General features: G+C 40.2%; 1 protein-coding gene across 24 annotated transcripts in view; it reads right to left on the bottom strand.

Moving 5' to 3' along the window:
- Window positions 1–26,633, bottom strand: part of ARPP21 (cAMP regulated phosphoprotein 21) — a 197,198-nt gene that overhangs the window by 15,990 nt on the left and 154,575 nt on the right. For all 24 annotated transcript variants that reach the window (XM_059488340.1, XM_059488431.1, XM_059488380.1 and 21 more), the window contains one exon: window positions 20,427–20,553. In XM_059488340.1, coding sequence (XP_059344323.1) covers window positions 20,427–20,553 — 127 coding nt within the window. The remainder of the gene's footprint in view (window positions 1–20,426; window positions 20,554–26,633) is intronic.

The following is a 26,633-nucleotide window of genomic DNA, read 5'->3' on the forward strand; positions in this document are numbered from 1 at the left end:
AGGGTTTAGTGTCACTTTTGAAAACAAGAAGATTAACACCTGGAGTCACAAATTCCTTGCATAATTCACAAAAGAATTTGATAGAAATGACACTCAGCAGCAAGCTTTCCTGAACATCTGTGCCAAGAAATCTTGGCTCAAAGAGAGCTGAAGAAAGAGAAAAGGAGAGGGAGGATGAAGGTGACTTTATCAGTTATTTTCTGCATTGATTCCCAAGTCTCTACCAAGCTGGACAACAGGCTGACAGCAGTGCTTGGGAAAGGGGCAGGCATCACTGCCCCAGTCCCTGCCTCACTCATGCTAGGGGCACTCGTTCTGCAGGCTTGAGAAAGCTTGGAACTAGGCCCCTGGTCAACAGATGTCATAATGGCCAGCCAGAACATGGTTCAATTCAGCTTCAGGAACCAAAACCTCCCCTCTATCCCCAGCTTCCACTGCACAGCACGTTAGCTGGAAAACTCCCACCACAGCTGGTCCAGTGTTATTGCTGAGAAGAGGACGTTGGTTAACTCCACCAGTGCAACAGCCAAGCAAGAGCATTTTATGCAGACTTCTTCTGCAAAACCCACAGGATCAGTCCTGGTCCCCTTTATCTCCTCTCAAGGTATCTGCAACTGTGCAACTGTAAATAATGCAAAATATACTTTCATTAGCAAAATCCCCCATAGCATAGCACAAATTTAAATGTAGGAAAGTCTTCTGAATATTTGTGCTTTGTCTGCTGTGGGTCTCTCCAGGGTGAAGTGTGCCCTCAGAAATCACTGGGACAGACTTGCCATAGCGCATTTGCTGCCACACAGCACACTTAATATTTTGCAACCCCAGCAAGGCTGTGTTTACAATCTTCATGGCCAAAAGTATTTGCAAAGTCTGGATTCCTGATGGATGCCAGCTAAGCAATCAGAGTGATGGAAAATGCACAATAAAGACCATAAACATATGGAGTCCTCAACTCAGCATAAATACTGAAGATCAACCTGGGTGTGTTGTCAAGGTAGATTTGAGAGCCAGCAGCAGCAGAACTTTTTTTCCTTGCATACATCATAAATTTTGATAGCTTTTTTTTCTTGCCTGGGACCTAGTACACTCTGAGTGCATTACTTCTTTCTGCTTATTAGTTTTCTCATCTGTAAAATAAGGTTTTGAGGGGTGGCATCTTCGTAAAACATTTTGAAATCCAGCAGTGCTGAAAAGTGCTATATGTTCAATTTATAAAGTCAATGGAAAAATATCTGATATTCAATATAATCTATAATAAGGAGAGATCTTTAAGTGCTGAATTAACTAAGAGTTACACACAGAGCTCTGCAAAATTTTCAGTTAGATGAAAAATGCTTCTTTGACCCCCAAAAAAGTCTGTTTTTTTTATTTTTTTTCTGGCAGTGCCTGCAGGGGTTGGGCCACATTCCCAGAGCTCTGAGTCTGTCAATACTGGCAGGAAGGTGAGGAAGAGGGCATAGTAAGAGTCAGCTGCCAAAGCAAAATCTTAACTACAGGTCTCTGTGAATCAGAAATTTGTCAGCAAAGCAATACAAATGGACGTTTTCAAATTAAACTGGAAGGGTTTACAGAGGCTTTACAATGCTTGCTAAAAGCATCTGCCAGCTCCCCAGGCTCAGCTAAGGTGGGACAGATGTTTTCTCTGGGAAAAACGGGTTTCTTTGTGCTTTTTGTTTTTCACATAAATTGGGACTATCCTCCACCCTTAGTTCCTCTCATCCTATGAAACAATCTATGTATCTGGGCAGAATAATATCCAAATTATATATCAATTCCTCCATGTGCAATCATTGAATTTCATACAGTACCATCCCCCAAATCATCCTTAGGCTAAAATCCTTGTTTCTTGCTTACGTGGTCTGGATGGGGTAACTGATTTCACATACCCTTTCTGGGGTTGCTCAAAGTCAAAGCACAAAGCAGCTGCCAAAAATGTCTCTTCATGTAAAATTTACAACATGCATTTCTGAAGTGGTAGCTGATGTGCCTAGTCAATCTGCTGAAAATGTTTGTGTAGCTAAAATTTTTGAAAAGAGAAAATCACAGGATCTGCAAATACATCTGCAGAACATTCTTTAGCAACCACTGCTCATTCTGAGTGCAAACCTTGAGAATAAACACTAACTTCTGTAAAAGGACAAACCCAAGTCAGACCTTTAGACTACTGCCCATGACAAAGAACTTGATCTACTCCTAAAAAATTCCATCAGAGATACTGCTCATTTTTATACAATTAGCATATCTTTTTCACATTAAAAAAACAGAGGACTGCAATCTTCACATTTTAGTAAATATATCGGCTGCAAATAAATAATTTTCTAATTATAAAACTGACTACTTTATAGACCTTATTCTCATATTCTGGAATGAGCTATTGCATCAATTAGAAAAAAAAAAAAACAAACATACTTTTTTTTTCCCATCACAGGAGAAGCCATGGCAAATTGGTTCATAAATACTCACTGGTATTTTAAGCATGGCTGTAAAAAAAGGAGATATTTTACTGTTCTTGAAACAGTGCATTTGATGTCAGAGCATCTCTGAGAAAGAAGAGCTGAGGAGAGTCTCTTATTGCAGTGAAGTCCTAAACCAGCCACAGGTGCCACTCACAAGCAGATCTCCATCTGTGGCAGAAGAAGTCAAACATGATGGACGAGCTCGCCCCTGTGCAGAGTTTCAGCGGTGCTAGCAGAGGCTGCCTGCTGGGGAGGCTGGGCTGGCAGATGGCAGCAGCCCCGCGCCGCACGCCCGGGGCAGGGATGGGGCAGGCACAGCTGGTCCCTGCCCAGGTGGGTGGCTCTGGCTGCTGAGGCACGACTGTCCCGCTCCCCAGCCCTGCCTGAGCCAGGCACAGCTCTGAGTCTCAGCTCTCATGCTGCTCATGCTCCCAGCTGCTAGCTGCGGCTCAGGGGAAGCACTCCCAGATGAAGGCACTCGTTACGCCCTAGGCATAAATAACTACTCATGACCTCCCTGCTACACCATCCTCGAGCTCTCTCTCCTTGAGTTCTTGCCTGCAAGTGCTTTGTGGATTTCACAAGGCTTTTTATTTTAAATCCACACAATTGATTAATTTGGTGGATATTCTGCACAGATAGCAAATAAAATCTATGAGGCTCCTCCTCCCCATCTCTAACTCCATGGCTCATGACTGCCATGTAGCTGCTCTCCCTGCTACACAGCAGAGTAGGAGAGGAAATGAGCTGCAAAAACAAAGCTGCCCCAGCTGCATGAACTTAGAAGAATGAAAATTAACAAATAGAAAGCAAACTGCTAGAGATCTTAGAGCTAATTAGTAATAAAAAGTAATAATTAAAACTATAAAGCATGTCCCATAAAAATGCTCTTCTTTACAGTGTTTCCATGTAAAAATAGAATAATAATAAAAAACCTGGGGCTGCTCAAATTTGTTTGATAAAATAAGTCATGATGCATTACAATTTAGACAAATAGAAGTTCAGAATAGTACCAAGGCTATAAAGCATGAGCATAACATATTGTTCTGGCAAGTGATAAAACTGCTCACAGTGACAGCTGTGATTTATGGAAGCAATTCAAATACACTTTGAAAGTATATTAGCTTTGCCTGTGCCCACAAAGGGTGCATATTAGCAGGGTAGGCCACGCTGGTGATAAATTACATACCAGCAAGAAGTGAAGGCAATTGGCAACATCAGATGCCCAAAGGCCCTAAGTTACTGTGATAATGTGGTTTTCAGGATAATACCTCACAGGCCATGGCATCTGAGCACCAAAAGAAACACATCAAAGCTGTATTTTCATTGGCTCTTTGGAAGATAATGTTACAATGGTGAGAGTTGATTGGGACTTCCCAGCTAAAACTGACATACAGAGCATTTACAAATTGGCTCTAGAACAAAGTCTGCCTCAGAGGGTCACAATTTAGATGCCACCTCTTGGGTGGAAGCTGGAAAATAACTGCCTCCTGCTTCCAGGCTGTAGGACTGAAGGAAGCTGCAGGCTATGGACCTAGAGCACACCTACTGCATGGCTTCAGCACGGTGGGCAAAGGGACCCAAGAGCTGCTGTGGTTTAGCTCTGCAAACACCCAGAATGGGATGGGGACGCTGCAGTCCCCACCTGCAGCACCCCTTCTGCGAGGGAATCAAGTTTCTGGGCACACTTGTTCACTGATCACAGCAGCTCAATCTCACAGAAAAAGCCACGCTCTTCCCAGGGCTCAGAGCAGCACTGGCAAAGGAGCACAGAAAAAGCATGATGACAATGCCTTAACCCACAGCAGGGTTTTGCTAATGTAAAGCACTGAAAACTTATTTTAAGACACTTTGGGCTAAATTCTGCCCTCTGATGTACCAGCATAGATGAACACTGACTTCAGAGTCAACCTGGACTTCAGGGGGTGTCCTTTGAAGAGCACACAGCCCCGGGCAGTGCTGTGGAGAGCCATGTCTCAGGCTCTTCTCATATTACTAGGGGAAAGTTTAATAAATTATATCTGCCTCCAATTATTGCAGTCCTCCCATTCTGACACACTGGTAAGCTCATCTTTGTGTCCTGAATTAATGGCTGGGCCAAAGCAGTTACATCTTGCCATAGATCAAAAGAAGTTTATCAGCAGTTATACTGTAATGAGCTCATCTGCAAAAAATAAAGCACATTTAACAAAGACTTCCTGCCTGGTGGGAATTTTTAACTTATTTAATCCAAAACACTCCCTTGGGAAGTGATAATGAGTATCTATCCTATTTCTATGATACCCATTACTGTATAACCTGAGGACCTCAGGCATATGGCATGCTAACAGAATGAGTCTGTGAGTAACTTTTTAGTGGAAGTTGGCCATTTCTGGAGTTTTTCTGTATTTACTGGCTCAGAATGAAAAATGGCCCAGTGACACCATAACTGAAAGGATATAAAACACCTATACATGGATTGATACTTTAAAAGTAAGTGAGCTAAATGCTTTCCCTACAGGTGGGGGCTTGGAGAAAATGCAAAAGTGATAAAACTGATTTTCCTAATTTTCCTAAAACATATAGGAAAAAAGAGCTCAGTACCTCTTTGAACCTTCCCCCTCTGTACTTCTAATCTAACAGAAGAAAAAATATTTTTTCTTGAATTGAAATTTTAGGTAGCACTGATACTACAGCACATTTCAGGGTATTCCATTTATTTACAGCTCTGCAGCACCACGCTTCTGTAGAAATATTTGCAGGAATTGAACTGATTGTGTGTTATGCCTTAGCCTTAATAGCTTTTTCATTGCTTGCTAATGGAAATATGGATTCAACATTATTTTAAACTTAATTCAGCGTAGAAGAATTAGCTTCATACAATGCAATTACAATTTTTTTCTACAGCACTTCATAGAAATACAAGGCATAAATAGATTACTTCAAGCAAGGGAAAGAAATAGGAGCATTTTTGTTCCTTCAACAACAACTTGGATATGGAAACTGGAACAAGGAATGCACTCCCCCCTTTCTTTTTCTAGTCTATACATTTCAGATTCATGTTTTTCACTTTAAATAAAGGAATGTCCACAGCATTCCTCAAATTCTACTTTACCAAAAAATCAGAAATATTCTACTAAACTTTACCTCTGAGCAGGGGAGGGATAATCCCCCTCTACTGCAAATTGGGTAGGAGGCAGCAGTCATTGCTATAGCCTGTTGTCTTTATTTAGAAGAAACAGTAATACCCCTCCCTGCCCCATCACCTCCTTGTGACTTGATCTCCTGAAGCCATGAAATAACCCTCACAGCATTCCAGCAGTCACAGTAAAAGTGACCAGAAAATGTTTATTTATACTCCTCCCACATACTCTAACCCAGAAAACATTCACTTTATCCCCTGTTCCCTGAAGATTTCACTCTTAAATACGTTCCAAATCCACCTTCTTCCCAAAACCCCATTTCTGCACTGCAGGCTTTGAAATGTCTTTCAGGACACTTCCCTGGAAGGATAACTTCTCTTTATGGGCACAGATGTTATTTTGTCTAAAGAGCCAAAATTACTGGAAACCTATTGCTCCATCTCCAGCTCCTCTGACAGCTTCCCAGCCTCCCTGGCCACAGCAGCCAGCCAAGCTGCTGCAGCTGCAGCTCATTTTTCTTCCCAAGGGAGAGCAGGAATGGTGTCCTGGGCCTCTGAGATTTCATTACAGAACAAAACCTAGCATCTTTTAATAGTGTGATGGACTTGTGATTTCATTATTCTCATTGCAAGGGAAGATTCCACAGAAAGCACCATCGAAAGGAAAGCAGAAAATGTGGTCTCTGAAACTTGCTGAGGTATATTGTCCCCACCACTCCCTTCATTTATACTAGGTATTCAATAATATCCTAGCCATGACTTTACATGTGGGCTCAGCAACACAAACAAATTAACACAAAAACTAGAATTGCTCCATACATGTCAGGTCCCTTAGGTCTACAAGAAAAGAGCAGCAGGATTCCCAGGCCTAAGACATTGTTCTGGAAAGCTGTCATGGAAGGTAAATATAGTATAAAAGCTGAGAGTATTTTGTCACATGCTTTTACAGCCTAGTAACTAAAAAGAATGTTTTTGCAGTGCTGTCCTTCAAATGAAAGGAAAATTCCCCACTACATTATGTTCAATTTTTCAGTTTCTGTTATGTCAATATTACAATCTTTTGTAACAAGAAGACAAAAGCTTCTTCATCTTCTTGAAATCAATATTACTTCTCAGGCAAGGGCAACTGGTGTCTCTTTGCTAAGGCTCTATTTTAACATACTGCCAAAATACAAATGCAATTCTTACTCAATAGATAATAATCTGCTTTTCAAGACCAAAGGTTGAAGTAGCCAGGATGAAAAGCCTGCATATATTTTAGTATGCAGCACCATTCTTTCCCAACCCTGCAAGCAAATCAGAATTCTGATGGTGCAGGATGGTCTGTGCAGATGCACCTGTCCAAATGTCAGCTCACACCAGCAGAAGGTTAAGGTCCAAACTAAAGAGAAATCTTACACTCCCCAAGATTCCCTTCATGCCAGCCCTGCTCTTCCACAGTGTGATCACAGCAGCTTCACTACTGAAGGACACTTCAGCAGAGAACTGCATTATTCCTAAAGTTAGGGATGCATGAATGTAAGAAAAAGCTTGATAAATAAATCTGCATCAAACCACACACACTGACAACTATACAGAGACAAACAGATCCCTGAAATGAAAAACAAGCACTGAAAACTGGAAGAAATTTGTCATTGCTTGGCTATAGCTGCATTCTCTTTAGAGGTCATATTTCCAGCTTTCAAAAATGGGAATACAGGTCGATGCATTTGTGTCTGAATGGCCTTGGAGAGCACCAGGGAGCAAGGTTAATATTTAGAAATCAGAAAAAAGGCAATGCAAAAGTAGTCCCTACAACCTTAATTCCAGTGACATAGGCACATATGAATGAGATCCAGTATTTAATTACCTAACAATCATGTATACTACAATGGAATTTGCCCTAAAAATTGCTGAAGAATTGGAATTAATGTGAGAAATGCTTCAGCAGAATTTCTAATCTTTACATTTCCTATGTTGCAAATCCCAGGAGGACTTCAAAACAGTATTCAGCACGACAGCTTATAAAGACTTTACCTCAGCCCTTACACAGGTCTAGACATTCAAGAGCACAGATGGATTGGTAAACATTGCTTAGCAGTTTTCTCCAGATGGATCCTTTGTGAGCTGTGGGAAAAATCCTGTGAGAAGTTGGCTGAGTAGGCAAAGTGAATTTCAAAAGATCAAGTCTCGATGAAATCTGCATCTGCTTTTGCTGGGGCTCTTCAAAAGGGCAAATATCTTGTCAAATGTTAACCTCCTGCCCCGGGGAGAGTGGTGCTGGAAGCCACAAGTTTTCTTTTCCCCTTGTTTAGTCACACGGGGGAGAACAGACGTACCTAAGCACGTTCTCCTCTTACTCAGAAGACACACATGTAGGGGTTTTGTGAATTTTATAAAGAGGTTCATCTTTGGAAAGAAACAGATGGACACAAGGCAGACTAAAGGAGAAAAAAAAAAAAAGGAAAAAAATCTCCACACAAACTTGTCTTGGGGTCATGACAAAGCATTTGTATTAAAGGTGTTAAAAACTCAGCTGCTGGCCAATTGGGATCCAAGAAGAATTCACCGTTCCTAAGGAAACAAGCAGTTCTGCGTAGGAAGACCCCGACATTTATGCAACAAAGGACAGCTCTTGGGCCCCACACACATCTTCCCAAGGACACCAGCAGTCCAAGGCTGTGTCCCTAGTGGGACAGATACAGTGAGTTGTAGAAATTACAGGTGATCAGATAAACTACATTTTAAAAAGACAGATTCAGCATCTTAATTCAGTCCTTCTTTAGACACTAGAAAGCAACAAAAATGCTTGGATAGCCAATATCTGAGCAAAGACAAACATTCAGCTAATACATTGAATCCTGAAACAGTGCTTTTACTATCTTCATTGTACATGAAGACTAAGGGGGTTTCTTAAGCAATTCATAGGCATTTTTGGAAACTTAATCTAAAGTTATACCTAGTTTCAAAACCACTAGAAAGATGTGACACATGACCTTTACCTAAGGAATTGAATAACGATTTTGATTATGGCTTTTCCTCATTTACAGCACGACCTAATTATGAAACTACATGCATGACCTCACCTAATTGCTGGACTTTTTGGATTCATTCCAGCAAGCTAGTTCTTCAGATTTTGGAAAGTCAAGTCCTGCAAATTAAGCAGGTGGTTTTCTGAGGGCTGATTCCTGCCATGGACACTCAAACTCTCCCCCCTTTTCCACATCCAGAAAGCTTCCACCTTCCCTGAATATTCTTTAATCATTAAGCTCTATGGACCTTACCCTAAATGAAGGATAGCTGGGAGTTCTTTGACTTTTAGGTATTATAAAGTGACTTTAATTCCCAAACTGTTGAACAAGAAGATGAATGACATATTCTTGCATCTACTAAAGAAAAATCAGAAATCAACCATCTGCATGGCAGATCCACCAACATTCACCCCTGCTCCATGGCCAGCACAGTGTGCAATGCAAGCCCTACCTCTCAGCATTACAGATCTCTCACAGCACAAAACAGACATAAACCAAGTGAAATCACATTTACAGTTAACAAAACTTACTAGAGTATAGCATAAAAACTAGGCTACCACTTGTTTCATCTCCAGATCAAACCTCTCCACACCTAAAGCTTTTGAAAGCACTGTGACAAAGCTGCTTTAAACCAGACAATCAACAGAAGTTTTTGACATTTACTTTTGTGCTTAGTGAGCTCAGCATGATTAGAGCTCCCTAAGTAACTACTGATAGACTTGCACACCACAACATAATGAAAAGAAGATAAAAGAAAAGGTGTGAGGCCACTTCAGGGGAAATCAGAGAAAGCTTTTGGTTTATCAGCCCATTTTCTGTGCCATTGTTCACCTTCTTGGTATGCAGCAGCCACCAGAAGTATATTAAAATTTAAAAAAACCTATAAAAATAAGAAATTCAGGATTTGTTTTCAAAGCCAATTTTGCAGTCACTCAGCAAAGCACCCTGCTGGGATTCCTTCAAAGAAATACAGCTGCTTTGCTAACTGGAGACTCAGGCTGTTCCCCCCTCATTCTCTCAGTTTCAATTTGATGGATGTCCTGAGTCTGTTTACCTACAGGAGGAAACTCAGGAAAAGACTTCTTGCTGATTAATTATGGCCTACTTGGAATCAACATTTTTCTAGTCATCTAGAAATAACTCTCTAAGACAAATTGGTTTTCCATGTGCCCACACCTGTTTCTCCAATAAATCATACCTTTCTAAATACACAATGGGCCACATTATAGCAAAAAAAGCAGTCTAATGCATTCCAAAGACCACCCTAAACTTATGCAATGTAGCAATTAGGACCAAGCAGACTGAGCAGACAGATACTGAACTAAATGTCCCCTTCCTCTGGGTTTCAAATTGGTCAGAAAACTGATTTAAGACCACACACACCCTTTAATAAAAAATGGTTAGCTTTGCACTTCTACACTTTTCCTGATAATGTAACAAATAAATACATCAAAGGGGGGGAAAGTGTGTGTGTGGGTGAAGGTACAAATGCTAGTTCCGTATCTTCTATTCCATACCTTCTTCAATTTCATAAATTTGACATACCACATCAGCCTTTGTAGCTATTTGGTTGGTCTCAAATTTCCAGAGAAGAAACTATGAGTGTATGAGCAACTGTACATCCCATTTATTTAAATTTTATAAAAGAAAGAAATCTTCAGTTTAGTTTGTAAGTGCTCCACAGCACACTATCAACATCTAGAAGAAATGGGTGAAACTAGATGAGTCTTAATCAGTGTGACGTGTCCACCAGGGAAGTACAAATATGGCTCACTCCAGACATACATTATCTCCATGAAATTAGTGTGCAGACTCAACAGTGTCCCACAAACCCACTGCCATTGCTAGCTGTGTTTTCTAGGAACAAACTTCTTGCTGCTCATACTGCAAAGACAGATTTCTGGGAAACAGAGATGAACAATTGAAAGAAAAGCAGAATAATATTTGCTGTATTATATTTAGGAATACTTTCTTCCTGAACAGAAACCGACATAAACTCATGGCTTCCCATTTTTATGGAATGAGCCTGGGGCTTGAATAGATCCTGCCTATTGCTCTAGTGGAGCAGTATGCTGAGGCAGGGTTCTGCACTAAAAAGATACAGCTCTTTTCACTCCTGCATTTATTTTTTTTCTCACATCCTTTGCCTCTCCTTCCCAGAGTATCCTGTGCACTGCTCCATGACATGAGCTGCTGACCCATTCACACATGCTTCATTGATCCTTTCACTGGCCAGCTTCCACTGACGTGGCTGGAAAGTCCCAAGGTGAAGCGAGGTTAACAACACTGCTTTGGGATCTGCAAGGCATGCATGGGAGCTCTGAGGAATGGCACTGTGGGCAGGAGAGAAGCTCAGGATGAAGCAGCTCTCTGTTGTATCCCCAGTCTCCTAAGCGGCACTCCACAGTGGAACAGAAACTTTATATGAAGGGACCCACTGAAAATTTTGTGGAAGGCAGTATTGACAATAGGGAGCCCTTAGTGAAGAGCAGGAAACTCTTTGACAGATGTTAATGCACCCATGCACCTTGGACATTACCTTCTCCCTCTGTTAAACATGCCCTCTCATCAGAGGCTCTATGTGAGCTATAGCTGAGAGAGCACAAGAGCATTTGCCTATGTCAACATTGCAATATAAATCATCTTGTGTTAGCTTGGGTATAAAATCCACTCTGTAAAACCCCAGCTCCACTCTCTTATGCACAAATCACAATCAAATTCATACTCTTCTGGAACAAAGAACATCAGGAAACCTAATTCAAGTTTCTTATTCCTGCATTAGATGATAATTCTATTTCCCCAAATTACTTTTGCCTTGCGACGTAGCTGCATTTATAATTATTTATTGCCCAGCTCAAGGTTAAGTGAAGGAACAGCTTCACTGAGATCCTGTAGAAGCCCTTATTTTTCACAATGTGCTACAGAAGATTAATTGCTTTCTATTTCTCCAATTGAGAGAGAATGAAAATTGCCATTTGATACAAACTATTAATCCAGCAATAATTTTGAAGCTGCACATTGCTTCTTATAATTTAATACATTTCCTCTCTTTTTCTTATTCTATAAAGTAGTGCTTGGGAACCTTAAAAATTCAATTTGTGGAGGTTCATTTGTAGGACCTGTAAAACGGTCTGCACTCCTGCAGACTCAGTACCTGATGAAGGTAGCTCTCAACAAAGAGAAAGCTGGAAATGCAGCAGTGTTGAGCAGATGCTATTGAAGATGTTCTGTTTTACCAGCATGCCACTTGGAAGCCCTGAGGACAGTGCTGAAGCACATAGCAAAATGTTTTGATAATGCAGAGTGACAGAAAGAGAAGGAATACACATATACATACATATATATATATACACACACACACATAGACATAGCCTAAATATTTGCTTGCTCAGAAACAGCTGGGGTTTTTTTTTTCCTTCATTTTTTTCCCTTAAGCAATGCCACAGGGCCAAGATCCTTCAGAAAGAGATTATTTGCTACAAGAAAAACATTGCTGGTGTTTTCAGGCAAAGTCCACTGCCCATGTCTCATGATGGCTGTGGGTTTTCATTCTGTGAGCAAATCTAAGGAACACCAAGAATGAAGACAATGAGAAACTCAAACAGCAGCAAATCCACAAATTACTCCAAACACTAACATTTAGGAAAACACACTTGGGGACTCCATATGTACAATATAAAAAATATGCTTCCTGTCTTCAGCACTCAGTAGTAGCTTTGGATGCCCAACTTTTTACAGGTGTGAATGAATAACAGTTGCCACAGTAAAAGCTTTTTCTTTCTTTTTCTGATTTACCTAAGCTAAGGAACATTTTTGAGAGACGGAAAACAGCCCTGAACTGGATGGCCACCATGGCAGATGCCTGAACATTCCTTTAGCCTTGATTGCAAGCTCTCTGCCTGGTCCCACGAGTGAAACAGAAAATTTCTTCATATTTGCATTTCTTCATACCTAGTTTTTAGTTAGGAGGTGTCTTAAGATTTGCTATAGCTCCTTGGTATGACAAAAAGACATTATTACACAGCATGGCTTCTTTTTTTTTCTTTGTCCTTAAGCATTTACATGACAGTAATCAAAAGACCATTTGTAATCAAAAGACCACATTTGTAACCAACACACTAGGATCCTGGGAAGTGCATTGAAAAGAAATGTTAAATTAAATATGTAAAAATTCAAATGAAAATCTATGTTGAAGCACTTTTAATCTCAGCTCTTCTCAGAAAAACTGGGATAAAAGCTTATCTAACTTCCCATTACTTGCTGCACTAGGGATACAAACTTCTAAAAAAGGTACTGTGGAACAAGGAACTGCAGTTCAACATATTGAGTAGTGTTGCTTGTTTGTCTCTCCATCCCGAAAATAACATTCCTGATCGGGTCATAGTCATGTCTTGCCACCAACACATAAGCAGAAGCAGAAATAGCAGCTTTATTTTTCCATTCTGGAGTGAATTAACATAAAATGACTTGCATTTACAGCAAAGTCCTAGGATTGGCAACCAAGGCCAAATAAAGAAACACCTCTTTCCTTCCTCAATCTACATCCCATCAGACATGAAAGAACCCTCACCAGGGTCTGCAGCAAGAAAACCTGTGTTTATCCTTATCATTCATCATGACAAATGCCAGAGATACCCACTGGAAGTGAAACCTCAGCAGGGGCTATGTATTACTAGTAATAACAGAAATAATCAAGCTGTTGTTAGAGCCAGACACTCAGACAGCAAATTCAATTTTTTTTAAATTTTCTGTTCAATACCAATGACAGCTACCAGCCATCATGCACTACAATTAGCTCATGCTGCAGGAATGCTTTCTGCTCTGGTGCATAACGAGTGAGCTGCAGCAGAGAGCAGGACCTGGGGAAGAGGCGAAGAACTTTTTGGAGGGGTATCACATATCCTTGCCAGTTGCTAAGGAAACCAGCTGCTTTCTTTGGGAAGACTCAAGGGCTGCCTCTTTTACACAGCCATACTATGAGCATTATTTCACTTGCAAACTAACAAAGGAGAACTTTCAAAAAATGCTCATTTGCTATATAAATTCATACATTCTATATAACTACCATTGGTGAGTGCAAATAAAAATGTCCTTGTATTTGCAGAGGGATGCTGTTCCTGTGGGTAGTTTAGGTAAACAATAAGAGCCTCTGACAAAGGCTGAACAAAATTCAGGTAAAGACACTGTGACTTTATAATATATCAGGACTGGTTAGCAGAGCACTGCTTCAGTTACTGTGACATCATTCTTGAGCTCCTCTGCCCTAACACTGAACACACACTGTGACCCCTTCCTCCAGCATACTCACACATGATTCTTTTACTGCCTCCCAATCTAAATATGTCTCCTGTTCTATGGAGTTTTACAACTGCAAAGTGTGCTTCAATTCTTAAACCCTCAATCAATAGCAACTGTGAGGCAAAAGCTCTCCCTGCTCTTCCTTCCCGCAGTGCAGATCTCTGCTGTACATTCAGAGTTTTTTCCATTATTAGCTGAGACCCAAAAGCCCTCCACTTCTGCATTCCACTGCATGCTTTCATCTGCAGAATAGCTACAGAGAAGTGAGCCCTAAAGTCTACAGACCCCCTGTGTGCAGCGTGCCTGAAGCAGAGCTGGAGATGGCCTCTGTCCCTGCAGAAAGGCTTTCTAGCATTTCTGTCAATGGCGGGGCTCCACTAGTTCTGCCAATGGCAGGATGGTATCAGAACACGAAAAAAAAAAAAAAAAAGAAATCTGCCTTTGCTCTCAAGGACTACAATATAAACCTCTCAATTATTCAGTGCTGGAAAATTCCACCGCAAGAAGTGGGAGCGCTGCACATTGATCCAACACAGAATTAGCAGCAGAGATGATGTATGACTCTTTTTGGCAAAGAAAAGCCAGAAATACAAAGATTCTTTGTAGACATTGTTGAATACCTTACTGTGTTATTTTCATTATCTCTGTAATTTTTACAAAGGCTATTTGAAGTTCTGTCTACTGTACAACACTGTTAGAAATATTCCTCTCTCTCTGTTGCTCCTGTGTATTAACTAACATGAGACTAACACATTCTCTACAACAAAATTAAAATTAAAAAAATTTGTATTTTACTTTGAAACACTAGAAATGCCATCATAAATGGCTTAAACTCCAATTAGCATTAGAGAAGTTGAATACAACTTGTGATGCCTTGAAAGAAAACCAGAAATAAGTGTCTGTCTTAAGACCATTGTAGCTGCTGAACCTACCAGTGTTCTCTTCACTCAATACTTCCCCTCTCCTGGTGTGAATGCTGAATAATTAAACAAGTCATTTGAGGACTAACAAAGCTTTCTGACAAAAGTAATTTCATCTTTTAATTTTCAGAGTCAGGTATGCTGTAGGAAGTGTGATAGTATTAATTTTGCTACTAATTTAAATTACAGATATTCTATAAAGTTGAATGCTGGTTCAGTACTGGTGCAGCACTATTGCATAAAGTCAGGAAGACAAAAGGATTAGTGGTTTTAAGATTAGATATTGAAAAAAAAATTTAATCCTGAATCCTGACTCATTCAGGAACCTTCTGAAAAAGTCTTGAATGAACTATTTGTTCACAGCATCCTCCTCAGGCAGTAAGAAGAATGAAATCCAGAGCACAAAATTTCAGGTAGCATGGGCTACCTGACATCCTCCCAGGATGAGACATCCTGTCTAAATGGAAGCATGCTTGTAGGTAAAGCTCTAAGCTTCTGGATAATTTAAACATAAAATACTTGAACAGAAACTAATAACATCAGTGTGGATCACTTCAAGATGACAATTTTTAACTTAGTCCGACTGAAATTGCTCCAAATTCCTTCTTGATCTGGTCATACTATTTCACTAAATTCTTATAAATTTCAAAGCCTTCCATCAACATTAATGAGCACAGCACTATATTTATGTATCTAGAACAGTAGGACTCTGTGCCTCCTATTCCTGTCAAGCCTCTGTGAAAATGAGATTCACCCCCCTTGTGATTCACTGCTTTTTAGGAGCAGCAGTATCTGCTGAAAAGAATAGCACTGAACACAGATGGACACCTTCCCTACAAATCCATTTCAATAACACAGTGAGCAATTACTGTTAGAGAAACAGTTTCCTCAGAAAATTAGATACTTAAAAATTGAAGTTGTTTATGTTTATATAAGCAGTGAAATTATAGACAGAATTATACAAACAAATCCATCATGGACCATGAGCTCCTGTCAGGTTGCTAATGAAGGTAGAAAGCAGCAATCTTTCTTTATAAGGTTCTCTAATGACCATGATAACAAACCAATTTTGTTTTTAGTGCTGCACATTTCCCTTCCCCCATTTTTTTTTCCCACTAAGTATCAGTTTATAGTGACAAATGCTTTCAGAAGACAAAGAGGATAAAAGAGGCTTGAAGTTAACACTCTTCAATTATGCTGACACTGAAATGATTAAATTAAGCAAAAATTCAGTATTTCATTGTCTATTTGACTCTGATGCCTACCTAAAAAATTTATGGACTCTGTTAAGTACATTTTGCCTTCACTTAAAATTTGTTTCAGAGGTGCATTTAAGCGACAATTACCTCTTCTACTTTACTGGAAGCTGTAAAGGCTTATAATACTGCTCTCCATCAGGAACCTTTTCTTCAAGACAAACGCTGTTTACAGAAAATCCATGAACACTGGTTAAGAAAGGACTGTACACCCAAACAATGTTCAGATATATATTTTTCTCATATTAGGACTTTCTTTGCCTACTGTACACAAGCAAATGTGTTGCTTTTAGGAAAAAAATAGAGAGATTTCCTATTCTCTCTGAGTCTTTTCCTGATATTGGGGACCTGAAACAGGTTATAATGGCATTATTTGTTGATTCTTGAATATATGAGAAATCCTAACATCATTACATTAATCGCCAGAAATTACAGAAAAACAAATTATGTCAAATACCATCTTATTTTGTTTGCAAATATTATAGTGTAAGGTTTTGGCAGGAAAACTTATTATCAAAGTACTATAGCTACATAAAGATATACTAAAGATCTCAGTTTTAATCTCCTCAAAAGATTATTTCATTGCTGATGCAAAACACACTCCACAGACATTTACCTTACAAGTGCATGATGAATCAAGCTTACAGCCTCTTAGAACTAGGCTCAAGCAAGAAGATAAATATTATTTTATCCATAAAATTTCTGTTGCACTCTGAAATTATCTGGAACATGAGGCAAACACACAACAATGAACTAGAGAAGGAAAAAAATAATGTAATTTGTTGCAGCTTGTTCATTTGTGAACAGCAATATGAGTTGCATATCCGAGGAAAATACTCATGTATTTATCCAGCTCATACTTATGAAGCACTTCAGAGATGAAAAGTCCTCCAAGTGCTCAGCATTTGCTAAAATAGGAGAAAATAGAGACACAGATATAAAATAAAACATTGCTGACTTCTTCTGTCATGACAAAATAGAAATAATTACTGATTTATCATCAATACATCTCTATTTTTCTACTCAGACAGTAACTAGGATCAGTCTATCAAAATAGAGATAATTACTGAAGAATGAAATACTGATGATGCCAGACATGCAATTTACAGAGCACTGCTAGATGCAAATACAAAAATAATATTTTCTTCCATGTGCTCCCAAAACTGGGCACTCCACAGTATCACCTGTTACAGAGGGCAGAAATGGTTTAAACAGCAACGTACCCAAATGGTTTGAAAAATGAGCATACTGTTTTTGAGAATACCTGCCTGAACACACCTTAAGAATCCACCTATCACATTGTACGTATGACATGGTGTGACAGACACCAACTCAACCCTGGCCCCACCCAATGGCAACACTTTGCACTGAGCAGTTCAGAACATGAAAATGGTGCAGAAAAAGCATAACGAAGAAGAGCAGCAATGGCATGAGTGAAACAAAAGTATTTCTGTTTACACTGATACCACATTTTGGCTCAAACAGAAATGAACATAATTCAAATGGCAGACATTTGCACAAAAATCTGCATGGAGGACACTGTACTAGGCTTCTGCCAGAAATGGGTCACTTAGGTTCTCACATAAGCCAGCACTTAGGCAAATAAAAATAAAAAGGGTAAATAAAGACACAAAATGTTTTCAGCCTTCTCTCCAAATGATTTATTGCTGCCAGAGCTCTAATCTAATTTTAGGTGAGGTCATCCTTTTTTCTGCCCTGGAGCCATTTTAACTCAATATTACTCTTCTTCCAGAGCCACGAGAGAGTACAGGCTCCCTCAGCCACCACAGATGCTGTGCAGATATTTTGCTTTAGCTGTTTGCTGTAAAAGTCATCAATATCGCTTCATCCTGAAGAGACCTTTACTAACAAAAATGAAAACAAATCGCTAACATTAGATGAAACTTTCACCTCTGCATCCCAAAGTAGGGGAAGTAAGATCTGAACTCCTTGTTGTTGCTTTGAAAGCTTCCACAAGCTCCTCCAAGCAGGCAAATTTTTAATTTTAATAAAGTATTTCCTGAGCTGCCAGGCTGAGGTTGCCTCCTTGCTCGCCCTGCGGCAGGTCCAGCGGGGCTCCCCTGGGCCGGCCTGCACCGCAGCCGTCCTCTCTCCGAAGCAGCAGCAAGTGATGTGAGGTCTTTGGGGAAACCATTTCAGAAATCATCGTTTCATCTGCCTCCTTCCCATCTGTTCACCCTTCCCATCCTGAATATTCCCATACTACACTCTGTTTCACAAACACTATTTTCCATCATAGCTTCTTGTTCGGGCCCCTGGCTATCCCTGGCTCCTCATGTGCTGATCTGAAGCTAAGTCTGTGTGGGAAGGAAAATGGAAGTCTGAAACACTTGCTTGTGGATTGCTATTTTCTGGTCATACACAGCTATTTGTTTCCCAAATACCAAGAGATGCGGTAAATCTGAACGATTCTTACACCACCTCCAAAACAAGACCTGTAGAGAACTGCAATCTGCTTCCTGTCACACTTAACACACGCTGGGACCGTGACTAGGGAAAAGGATGTATCAGAGGCCAAAGGGATGAACTAGTGTGCAAAATTGTTCTCAGACATGTCTCAAGATCTGAGAATAGCTAAACACTTAAAATCATCACCACAGCAGGGAGTCTAAACTGTAGACACAATGTTTTCATTTTTAAACAAGAGATAAAAATAATACTTCCAACTGAGCAGGCAGCTCAAAGAGTGGATTGCAGGGAAAGACCGATGCGCTAGAGATTTTACACAAACTCCTTGACTCGTGTTTTCCAAACATGTAAGGAAAACAATGCAGTAAACACTGAAACAAAATTAGCATTTGCATCTCTGCATTTGTCTGCACTCAACAGCTCCTGTGCTACAGTATATCTTTAAAACTAGGATTTTCACCCAGCTGGATCTTCTCCGGAACATCACTCATACGTCAGACCATCTCTTGTGCATATCACTTACCATATTCTCCACTAGGCTATAGATGTAGCATTAAACTGATAAATATGGTTTTATAACAACACAGTAGATCTAGATAAAGTCATCTAAGTTGATTTGCACTTTGTTTCAAGGATCTACTATATAGAGATAATAAATATGGTACCAGACTGTCAGGCAGGAGAAGCTAGAAGAGACAGATGACCTTTGTGCAATACTTCACCCTCTTCTCTCTCAGGAATGTATAATATAAAGGTATGAAAGCAGACACAGTCAGTCACCACTGACACTGACCAAAATGTCACCAATTTTATTAGAACACAGAACAGCATAAAAAAAAAGTAATGAATTGCTTAGTTATAGCTGTGTTTGCCATGTCTTTGTCTCCCTGAGCGCCTGAGAGAGTGGAACAAAATTGCCAGCAGTCACATTACGGAGATAGGTAGACAAGCTGGATGACCCCATAAGTCTTGTTCACATCTCATGTCTGGGCTCTTGACTTGCATCTTAAATGACTTCCACATCAAGGATATTGCAGGGAATCTGCTTTGCCATTCTAAAGGATTTCTGCCAAACTGAGATGGAATGATGAATGTTTTGTTCTAGCTGGCACATCTGGAAAAACAAAACTCACCCCTCCACCTCCTCCCCTTATGCCTGGAGTTACTGTTTGAGACACCCTATGAGGGAAGTTGTGCACTAAAGAAACAGACAGGAAATAAATAAATTTAAAAAATCTCCAACACCAGAATTGTTTATTCCCTTGACATGAGACGACTCCTTGACAACCACAATTCCTGCTCTCTCCCAACACGCGCCAGCCCAGCTGCCCCTCTGTCCCTGTCACTCTGGAGTGATGCGGGGTGGCGTGACACAGCAGGAAAAGAGACCGGTTCACTGTGAGACCTGCTACTCACTCTCTTACAGTGTAACGGCCCCCCTTCCAGCCGCACTGCTGCGGGCAGCCGCTCCCCGCGGCGCCAACCGCGCACAGCCCTGCCGCTCCTTGGCACAGGCACAGCACAAGCTGTGGAGAACCACCGGCCCCTTCTGCCTCACTGCAGGCCTGCCACCCACGTAGGGCACTACAGACACTTGAGGAGCTCCCATGGCAGAGGGCAACCACAATGGGTGGCTTGAAGGTGCACTGTGACTGCTCACATCAGCGCCCTCTCAGCTCTCTCTGTGTCCAGCACTTGGAGCATGGACACTGAGGACACTGCATGCAGGACAGCAGGGATGGAGGATGCAACCCCTGCTCTTCCATTGCTCGGGATGTCCAAGCAAAACATTTCTCAATTTCTAATTTCCACTGTATTTTCAAACAGAACAGCAATCAGGTTTCTCCTCTGCTGTTCAGTTAGAGCACAACCAACAGGTTTCACCTGCAAAGGCACTGTGAGCAGCTGAAGAAATGAGTACCAGATGTACATACCTGCTTGCTGGGCAGTCTGGGGGATCTGTTGACTCCGCTGTGCGTTGTACTGAACTGAGGCAATGGGTCTGTACTGCTGAGTTGTTGAGGTAGGGTACTGACCAGATGGGTAATAATACACTGGCATCTGCAAAGAAAGAGAACAGTAAACTCTAGAGATCAAAGATTCATAAAGTAAAACAAAACAGGGAGGGGGAGCAGAAGTTCAAATCAAGCATATTAGTGGTAATGGCATTCAAGAGAAGAGGTTTGCCTCCTGTCTCTTCAAGAATCGCTGCTTGCTTTCAGCTGTGCTAGGAAAAGGACTACAAGTGCCCACATTTATTTTCAGATACTTTGAAAAATAGGAAAAAACAAAAGAATGTTAATTTAAAGAGAAAAAAACATAGGATCCATAAAAAACTACATATATATACCAAAGAAAAAAATATCACAGTAACATTTTATCATAGTAACATACCGAAAGCTGCAGAAAAATAGATGCAAACAACACCTTCCATATCAACATAACACATACAGACAGCATGCTGAACCATTAAAGGAACCCTGGAGAAAATGGTCCAATCAAAGCAAGGAGGAATGGCTTGGAGCACAAATACATAGAAACATGGTGGAGAGCAAGATGGAGTGTGTGCACCCCTAACACTTGTAAGGAAATGATCAGATTGATGCTTCTGTTTAACATGTACATCCCTCCTTACATGAACATTTCCCTCTAAAGCCTTTCTTGCTCTTGTTGTGAAAACAATCACAGTTCAAAAAATAATCATAGTTGTTTTCTTGCAGGAGCTGAGGATAGGCATTAAGTCAGGAAGTTCTGCTAAATGGACATCTTTTTTCTTCTATTATTACTGTTATTACAGAGAAACGTGTACTACATCTCCTTATCACACAGGTGAGATGATGGTGACGGCAGGAAAAGATTTTTTCCTATATATGCCACACCACTGTTACAGAGACATTTCAGTTAAACAGCTTCCAACTGACCCTTCACAAGTTCAAAGCACTCAAAATTTTTCATTTTCAGCTGTCAGGGATACTTTAGGCATCTGATAGAGTTTGGCAATGTATGGTATGAACAGACGGCAGAGGGATACAGGCTTGGGAGAACATTGCTTCTCTCTCAACTTCTGCCACAGCAGTCAGCATTTCTTCATAAAATTTTTTTCTCACTTTGTGCATAGCATTTATCCTACATAGACATATGCACAGAGTCAGACCAAATGCTTTTATTTTTTTTCATGCAAAAACAAGAACTTTTATCTGCATGGAAGAAATATTCCTGATACAGATCATTCAATTTGATCATCCATAAAGTTAGCAGAGTAAAGAAAACGACTGCTAGAACATCTTAAGAGAGATCAGAAATTCTCCTTGGAAAATACCCAGTCTCAGATGAGGAAAAAAAATGGCATAGACACAAAAGACTAGACAAGAATAGGCTATGGATTGCTATTTGGGCAAATAGAAGCCTACTGAATGGGTAACTGTGGTGGGAGAAGGGTTAGGATTAACAAAGCTGGACTGGGCAGTGTCAGTGAAGTTAACCCTGCAGACCAACTGACAGTCAACAGCATCTGTCAATCAAGAGGCTGAACACTCATCCAATCCTCAAGGATGGGTGTTAATTTCTTTTTCTATTAATTTTCTTTTCAAACAATTGATTTTTCCCCCCCTCTCTCTGCATACATCAGCCAAGTCAAACAAGTATGAGAAAAACAAGGTTTTGACTGGAAAATGCTGTAAGCTACCCTCCCTCCAGACAATACCAAGTGACACCTAATGGGTAGTGCCTGCCATTTGTTTTGTCAGTGACTAATGTAACAAAACCAAAATGCCTTTGTAGAATGGACACCACCAATAAGAATTTGTTTCTCTGCAAAGAAAAGCCACAAGGAATAGGAAGGTGGGCCCACACATTTAAGGCACAAAATCATTCTTTAAGCAGCATAAACTGTGGATTAGAAAAGTTTAGTGTGATAAACTCATCTCGTGGACAGCTGGTTGCTCTCAGCAACACTCTGCTACAAGAGGCTTGAAAGAAATGAGGAGACCCACTCTAAGTCAAGTCAATGCAGATATTTGATCCAGCCTTGGAGCAGGGGAACAGAACAGACATTCTTTCAAATATTCTTCATTTTCTATTAACATATTCTACAAACCAAGGAATATTAAACCCCTGTGGAAATGCTCTCACTTATCCTGCCAGCAGCTTAATATCACTTAAAGGATTTATTTTATCTACCCTCCACTTCCTCATTTTCCAGTGCAGACAAGCCCCTAGATATTTAAAACAACATGAGCATTTGGCAACAATAAGAATTTTCTCTTTGGAAATGATTCAGTTGGTATTAACCTTAAAACATAACCTGAAGAATCTAAGTTTTGAAGTCAGGTTTATAGTTGAACCAGCTGAGCAAAAAAATATATACACTGAAGCATACACTCCTTTATTTTTACCACACAAAAAAAACCTCAGCATTAGTCAAAGGGTTCTTTCCCTTGCTCTCATTTTCTCAATTCATTGGAGTACATTTGTTATGCAACCCACTTAAAAGTTTATGAGAGCGCAATCTATCAGCATGAAAAAAATGTTAGTAGTAGAAGGGTAAAAAAAAATATTTCACTTATAAAGATTAATTAAAGAATTGGACAGTAGTTATGCACACATGACATGGAAACAAGAGGTTTGGCTTTTGATGGGATTTGTTCTTTTAGTTTTGTGTCTATGTGTGTTTTGTTGTTGTTTTTGCTTTTGTTAGCTTCGTTTTTGTTGGGTGAGGGGGCAGGTTTGTTTTTTAAAAGCTCACACATTAAAAGAAGGGCTTGGTGTAAAATACAGACATGATCTAAAATAGGTCTTTTATGCTTGAGGGGCTTGGAAGGATCCATTCTCATTTATCTTGAGTACATCTCTGTGTCAGTAGTTGAAATGTCATTTTTCCTTTCTGATTCTACTTTGGTGAGCAGTGGAATTAGAGGGATCAGAGATAACAAGTATCACTTACATCATCTGCTCTGATCCTCTTGAATTTTTTACCTTCTCATCACATCAGTGTTACTAAAACGTTTACTTATGTGCTCTTCAACAAAAAACATTACATTTCTGTAGCAGCCAGCCAACATACCAAATTATACTTGAGTTGAATTCCCATGTGAAATGCACAATCCAACCTTCAACCTTTTGCTTGTAAAACATTTTATTTACAGAACCAGAAGGTTTCCATGGCACTAACAGGCATGCCAATGAAGCTGTATGGTTACCCTAAAACTAAAATAAATTTACCAAAAAAATGCACTTCTAAGACTATAACCGAAATAAATGCCACCTCTTTTAGTCTAAAAGCACAATTTTTGGTCTTAATTCTTGACACTGTGAAAAATAATTTTTAGTATGATTTTTAATAATTACCTTGTTTGTAGGCTGACCATTCCCCTGCATTCTAGTTTTTCTTTCCTATACAACACTTTAACTTAAATTGCAACAGGACTGGGCGTGTCATTTCAGAGACACTCATGAAATGGCACAGTCAGACATTACTTTCTCCTCTTTCTAATGCGCTTAGTCCCTAGATAATGTGCAGAGACTCAGTGCAGCATTGGTTTCCTGCTTTGTCTGTCCATACAGAACAGCCTGGAGCCATTATGGGGCTGGGTGTCTCCCTGGCTGCTCTCCAGCAGCACCCATGAAATTCACCGGTACTCTGTTTATTTTTGTTTATTTCCTCATGGCAGGGTCAGGAGTCTAGACACAGTTCAGGATGATTTTACTTTCATAAACTGCCCCTCTACTGGCTTACAGTTCGATTCAGCCATTGGACTGGTACTCTACCCTCTCTTAACAGTGCTGATATCCAGACAGGTCTGGACTAGCACCTCCATCCAGCTGCTGACACCACTGCTAATGCCACTGATACAGCCACACAAATGGCAGTGAAGAAAAGAGAAACCCCAGTGATGCACGGATACATGAAGGTGCCATTTCTTCTCAATATCTAACTGACAGGGATCAGTCATTCTTCAAGGTCTTTTCCCTTCCTCCCTGCACCCTCAATAATAGTTACAGTAGCAGGTAACAAAAAAAAAAAAAGCGCCTTGTAAGATGTCCTCCATTATAATTTTCAAAGATCATCAAGGAAAGCCCTGCTCATTTGCAGTGACTCCCCAACCTTCTTCATAACAAGTTTCCTAGAGGAGATATGATATGAATACAGATTTTGTCTTAGGGTCATTACAGACTCTCAAGGAGAAGGCTTCTGCAAAGAGTCAGATGATTTAAGATGACACAAAATTAATGATGACACAAAACTAATTCAAGTGAAAAATCCTTCAACATGTTAATTACATCTCCAGGCCTCTCCAAGAATTCCTGCCATCTCACTTTTGGATATCATTTTGCCAGTATACCTTCCAGAATGAGTCAGAGGTGAAAATAACTTTTCAGGGAGGATATCCCTTTTCCATTGACATAATATTCATATTTTTTTCCACTTCTTCATTTGCAGAGGCGAAGACAGGCACCATTGATAAAGTACTACAAAGCAGAATGTGGACCCTTGTTAAAGTATTTGGTCCATAAGTGCTACAGAAAAACTATCAGGAAGAGAAGAAAACTGAAAATAAAGAAAGCAAATATATATATGTTCAATATCCATGACAGAAAGCAAACTGGCATTTGCTGCTAAAAATCCCTTTCAGAAAACCCTGGGTAATATTTGGGATTTGGGTTGGTTTCTTTGTTGTTGTTGGGGTCTTTTTTTGGGGGTTTTTTTGGTCTTTTTTTTTTGTTTTGTTTTTTGTTTGTTTGTTTTGTTTTTCATTTTTTTCCTAATTGGCTGAAGAAGCAGAAATCCTTATTTTCAGTTTATTAAATGATGACTTTGCTGTCAAGCTGGGGGATACCTGTGATGAAATAGGAAGCAAAAAAAACCCCAAAGGCTTCTTTCACCACTTCTTAGGCAGGTCATTTCAAACTCAGTCTGCTTCTGCTTTAATACAGACTGGGAGAAAGAATCTTGGGGAGCAGCTGTAGACCCACATTTAACTGAACTTTAATAGAAAAGCTACTAATTTAAATTAGTACTATTGGATGTGTAGGCTTGAAGCATTTTTTTCTCCTCCTTTCAGCTCCCACAGGAAATTATCACACTCACAGAATCTCCACCCAAATTTTCACTGCTATTTTCCAACAGCATTCAGGGTATCACAGCCAACCTTATCAGCAGAGCATTTACAGGAACTAATTAGCCATTAAAGTCATGCCACTTTTATACTGGTATAAATTCAATAGCAACATTTAAGATATAAAAGTGCTTTTACATTGATTGCATTGCATTGATTAATGCATCATATAATGTTTTGCTTCCATTACCGTCTTTAATGCTTTCTTTTTTCTCAGAGCCTGCCTCAGACCACCTGCTATGGTGTCTGAGAGCAGCCTCACTATTGCATCTAAGCCCCAAAGAGTAACAAAGCTGACTCAGACTGACAAAGCCACTGCCACAGAGAAGCTGTGCCACGAGCAGGACGAGGATTTGGGATCTATCTGCCCATGTACAGAAAGCTAAGCTCCCAGGGCAGAAGATCTACTATTTCCCAGGGATTCCCTCTTATTTTTTTATAGGATGGATTCCCTATTTGCCCTACATGTACTTAATGTGTATCCAAACCACTTTCTAGGACTGAAGTGAATGAATAAAAAGTTGAAATGCGAATCAGAAGCTCCCATCTGTGCATGCAGATGCAGAGAGTGGTTGCCCTCTCTCCCTTCTGGCAGAACAAGGCCACTGTGCTTTCAAGGGATAGGGGCATGGGCAGCAGACACTAAACCCTGCCATGCCCTCCTCCACAGGGATCTGACAAGGATTTTTTTGAAACAGCAACAAGCTGGAGATGGATGTTATCTGCAGAACTAGAGGAACCTGACAGCACTGAATTTCTCACCTTTCTACACTTCCCCCCGAGGACAAACCATTCCACAGCGAAATAACTGAAGCTTTTGCAAAGCCAAAAGATATTTTTCTCCTGTCAATTAACTTTCCACTGCGTTAAACTATAGGAGGAAAACAGCTGGAAAATGGACAGAGACATGGTGACCATTAGACACACCAGCACTGGTCCTAGAGCAGCCTGCACATGAAAAGGCACCTCCCCATCACTTGGCCTGTGGAAAAGTTAATCTGCCTCTAAGTAACACCAGTATAAGGA

This window comes from Ammospiza nelsoni, chromosome 1 (genome assembly GCF_027579445.1).
Source record: "Ammospiza nelsoni isolate bAmmNel1 chromosome 1, bAmmNel1.pri, whole genome shotgun sequence".
NCBI lineage: Eukaryota > Metazoa > Chordata > Aves > Passeriformes > Passerellidae > Ammospiza > Ammospiza nelsoni.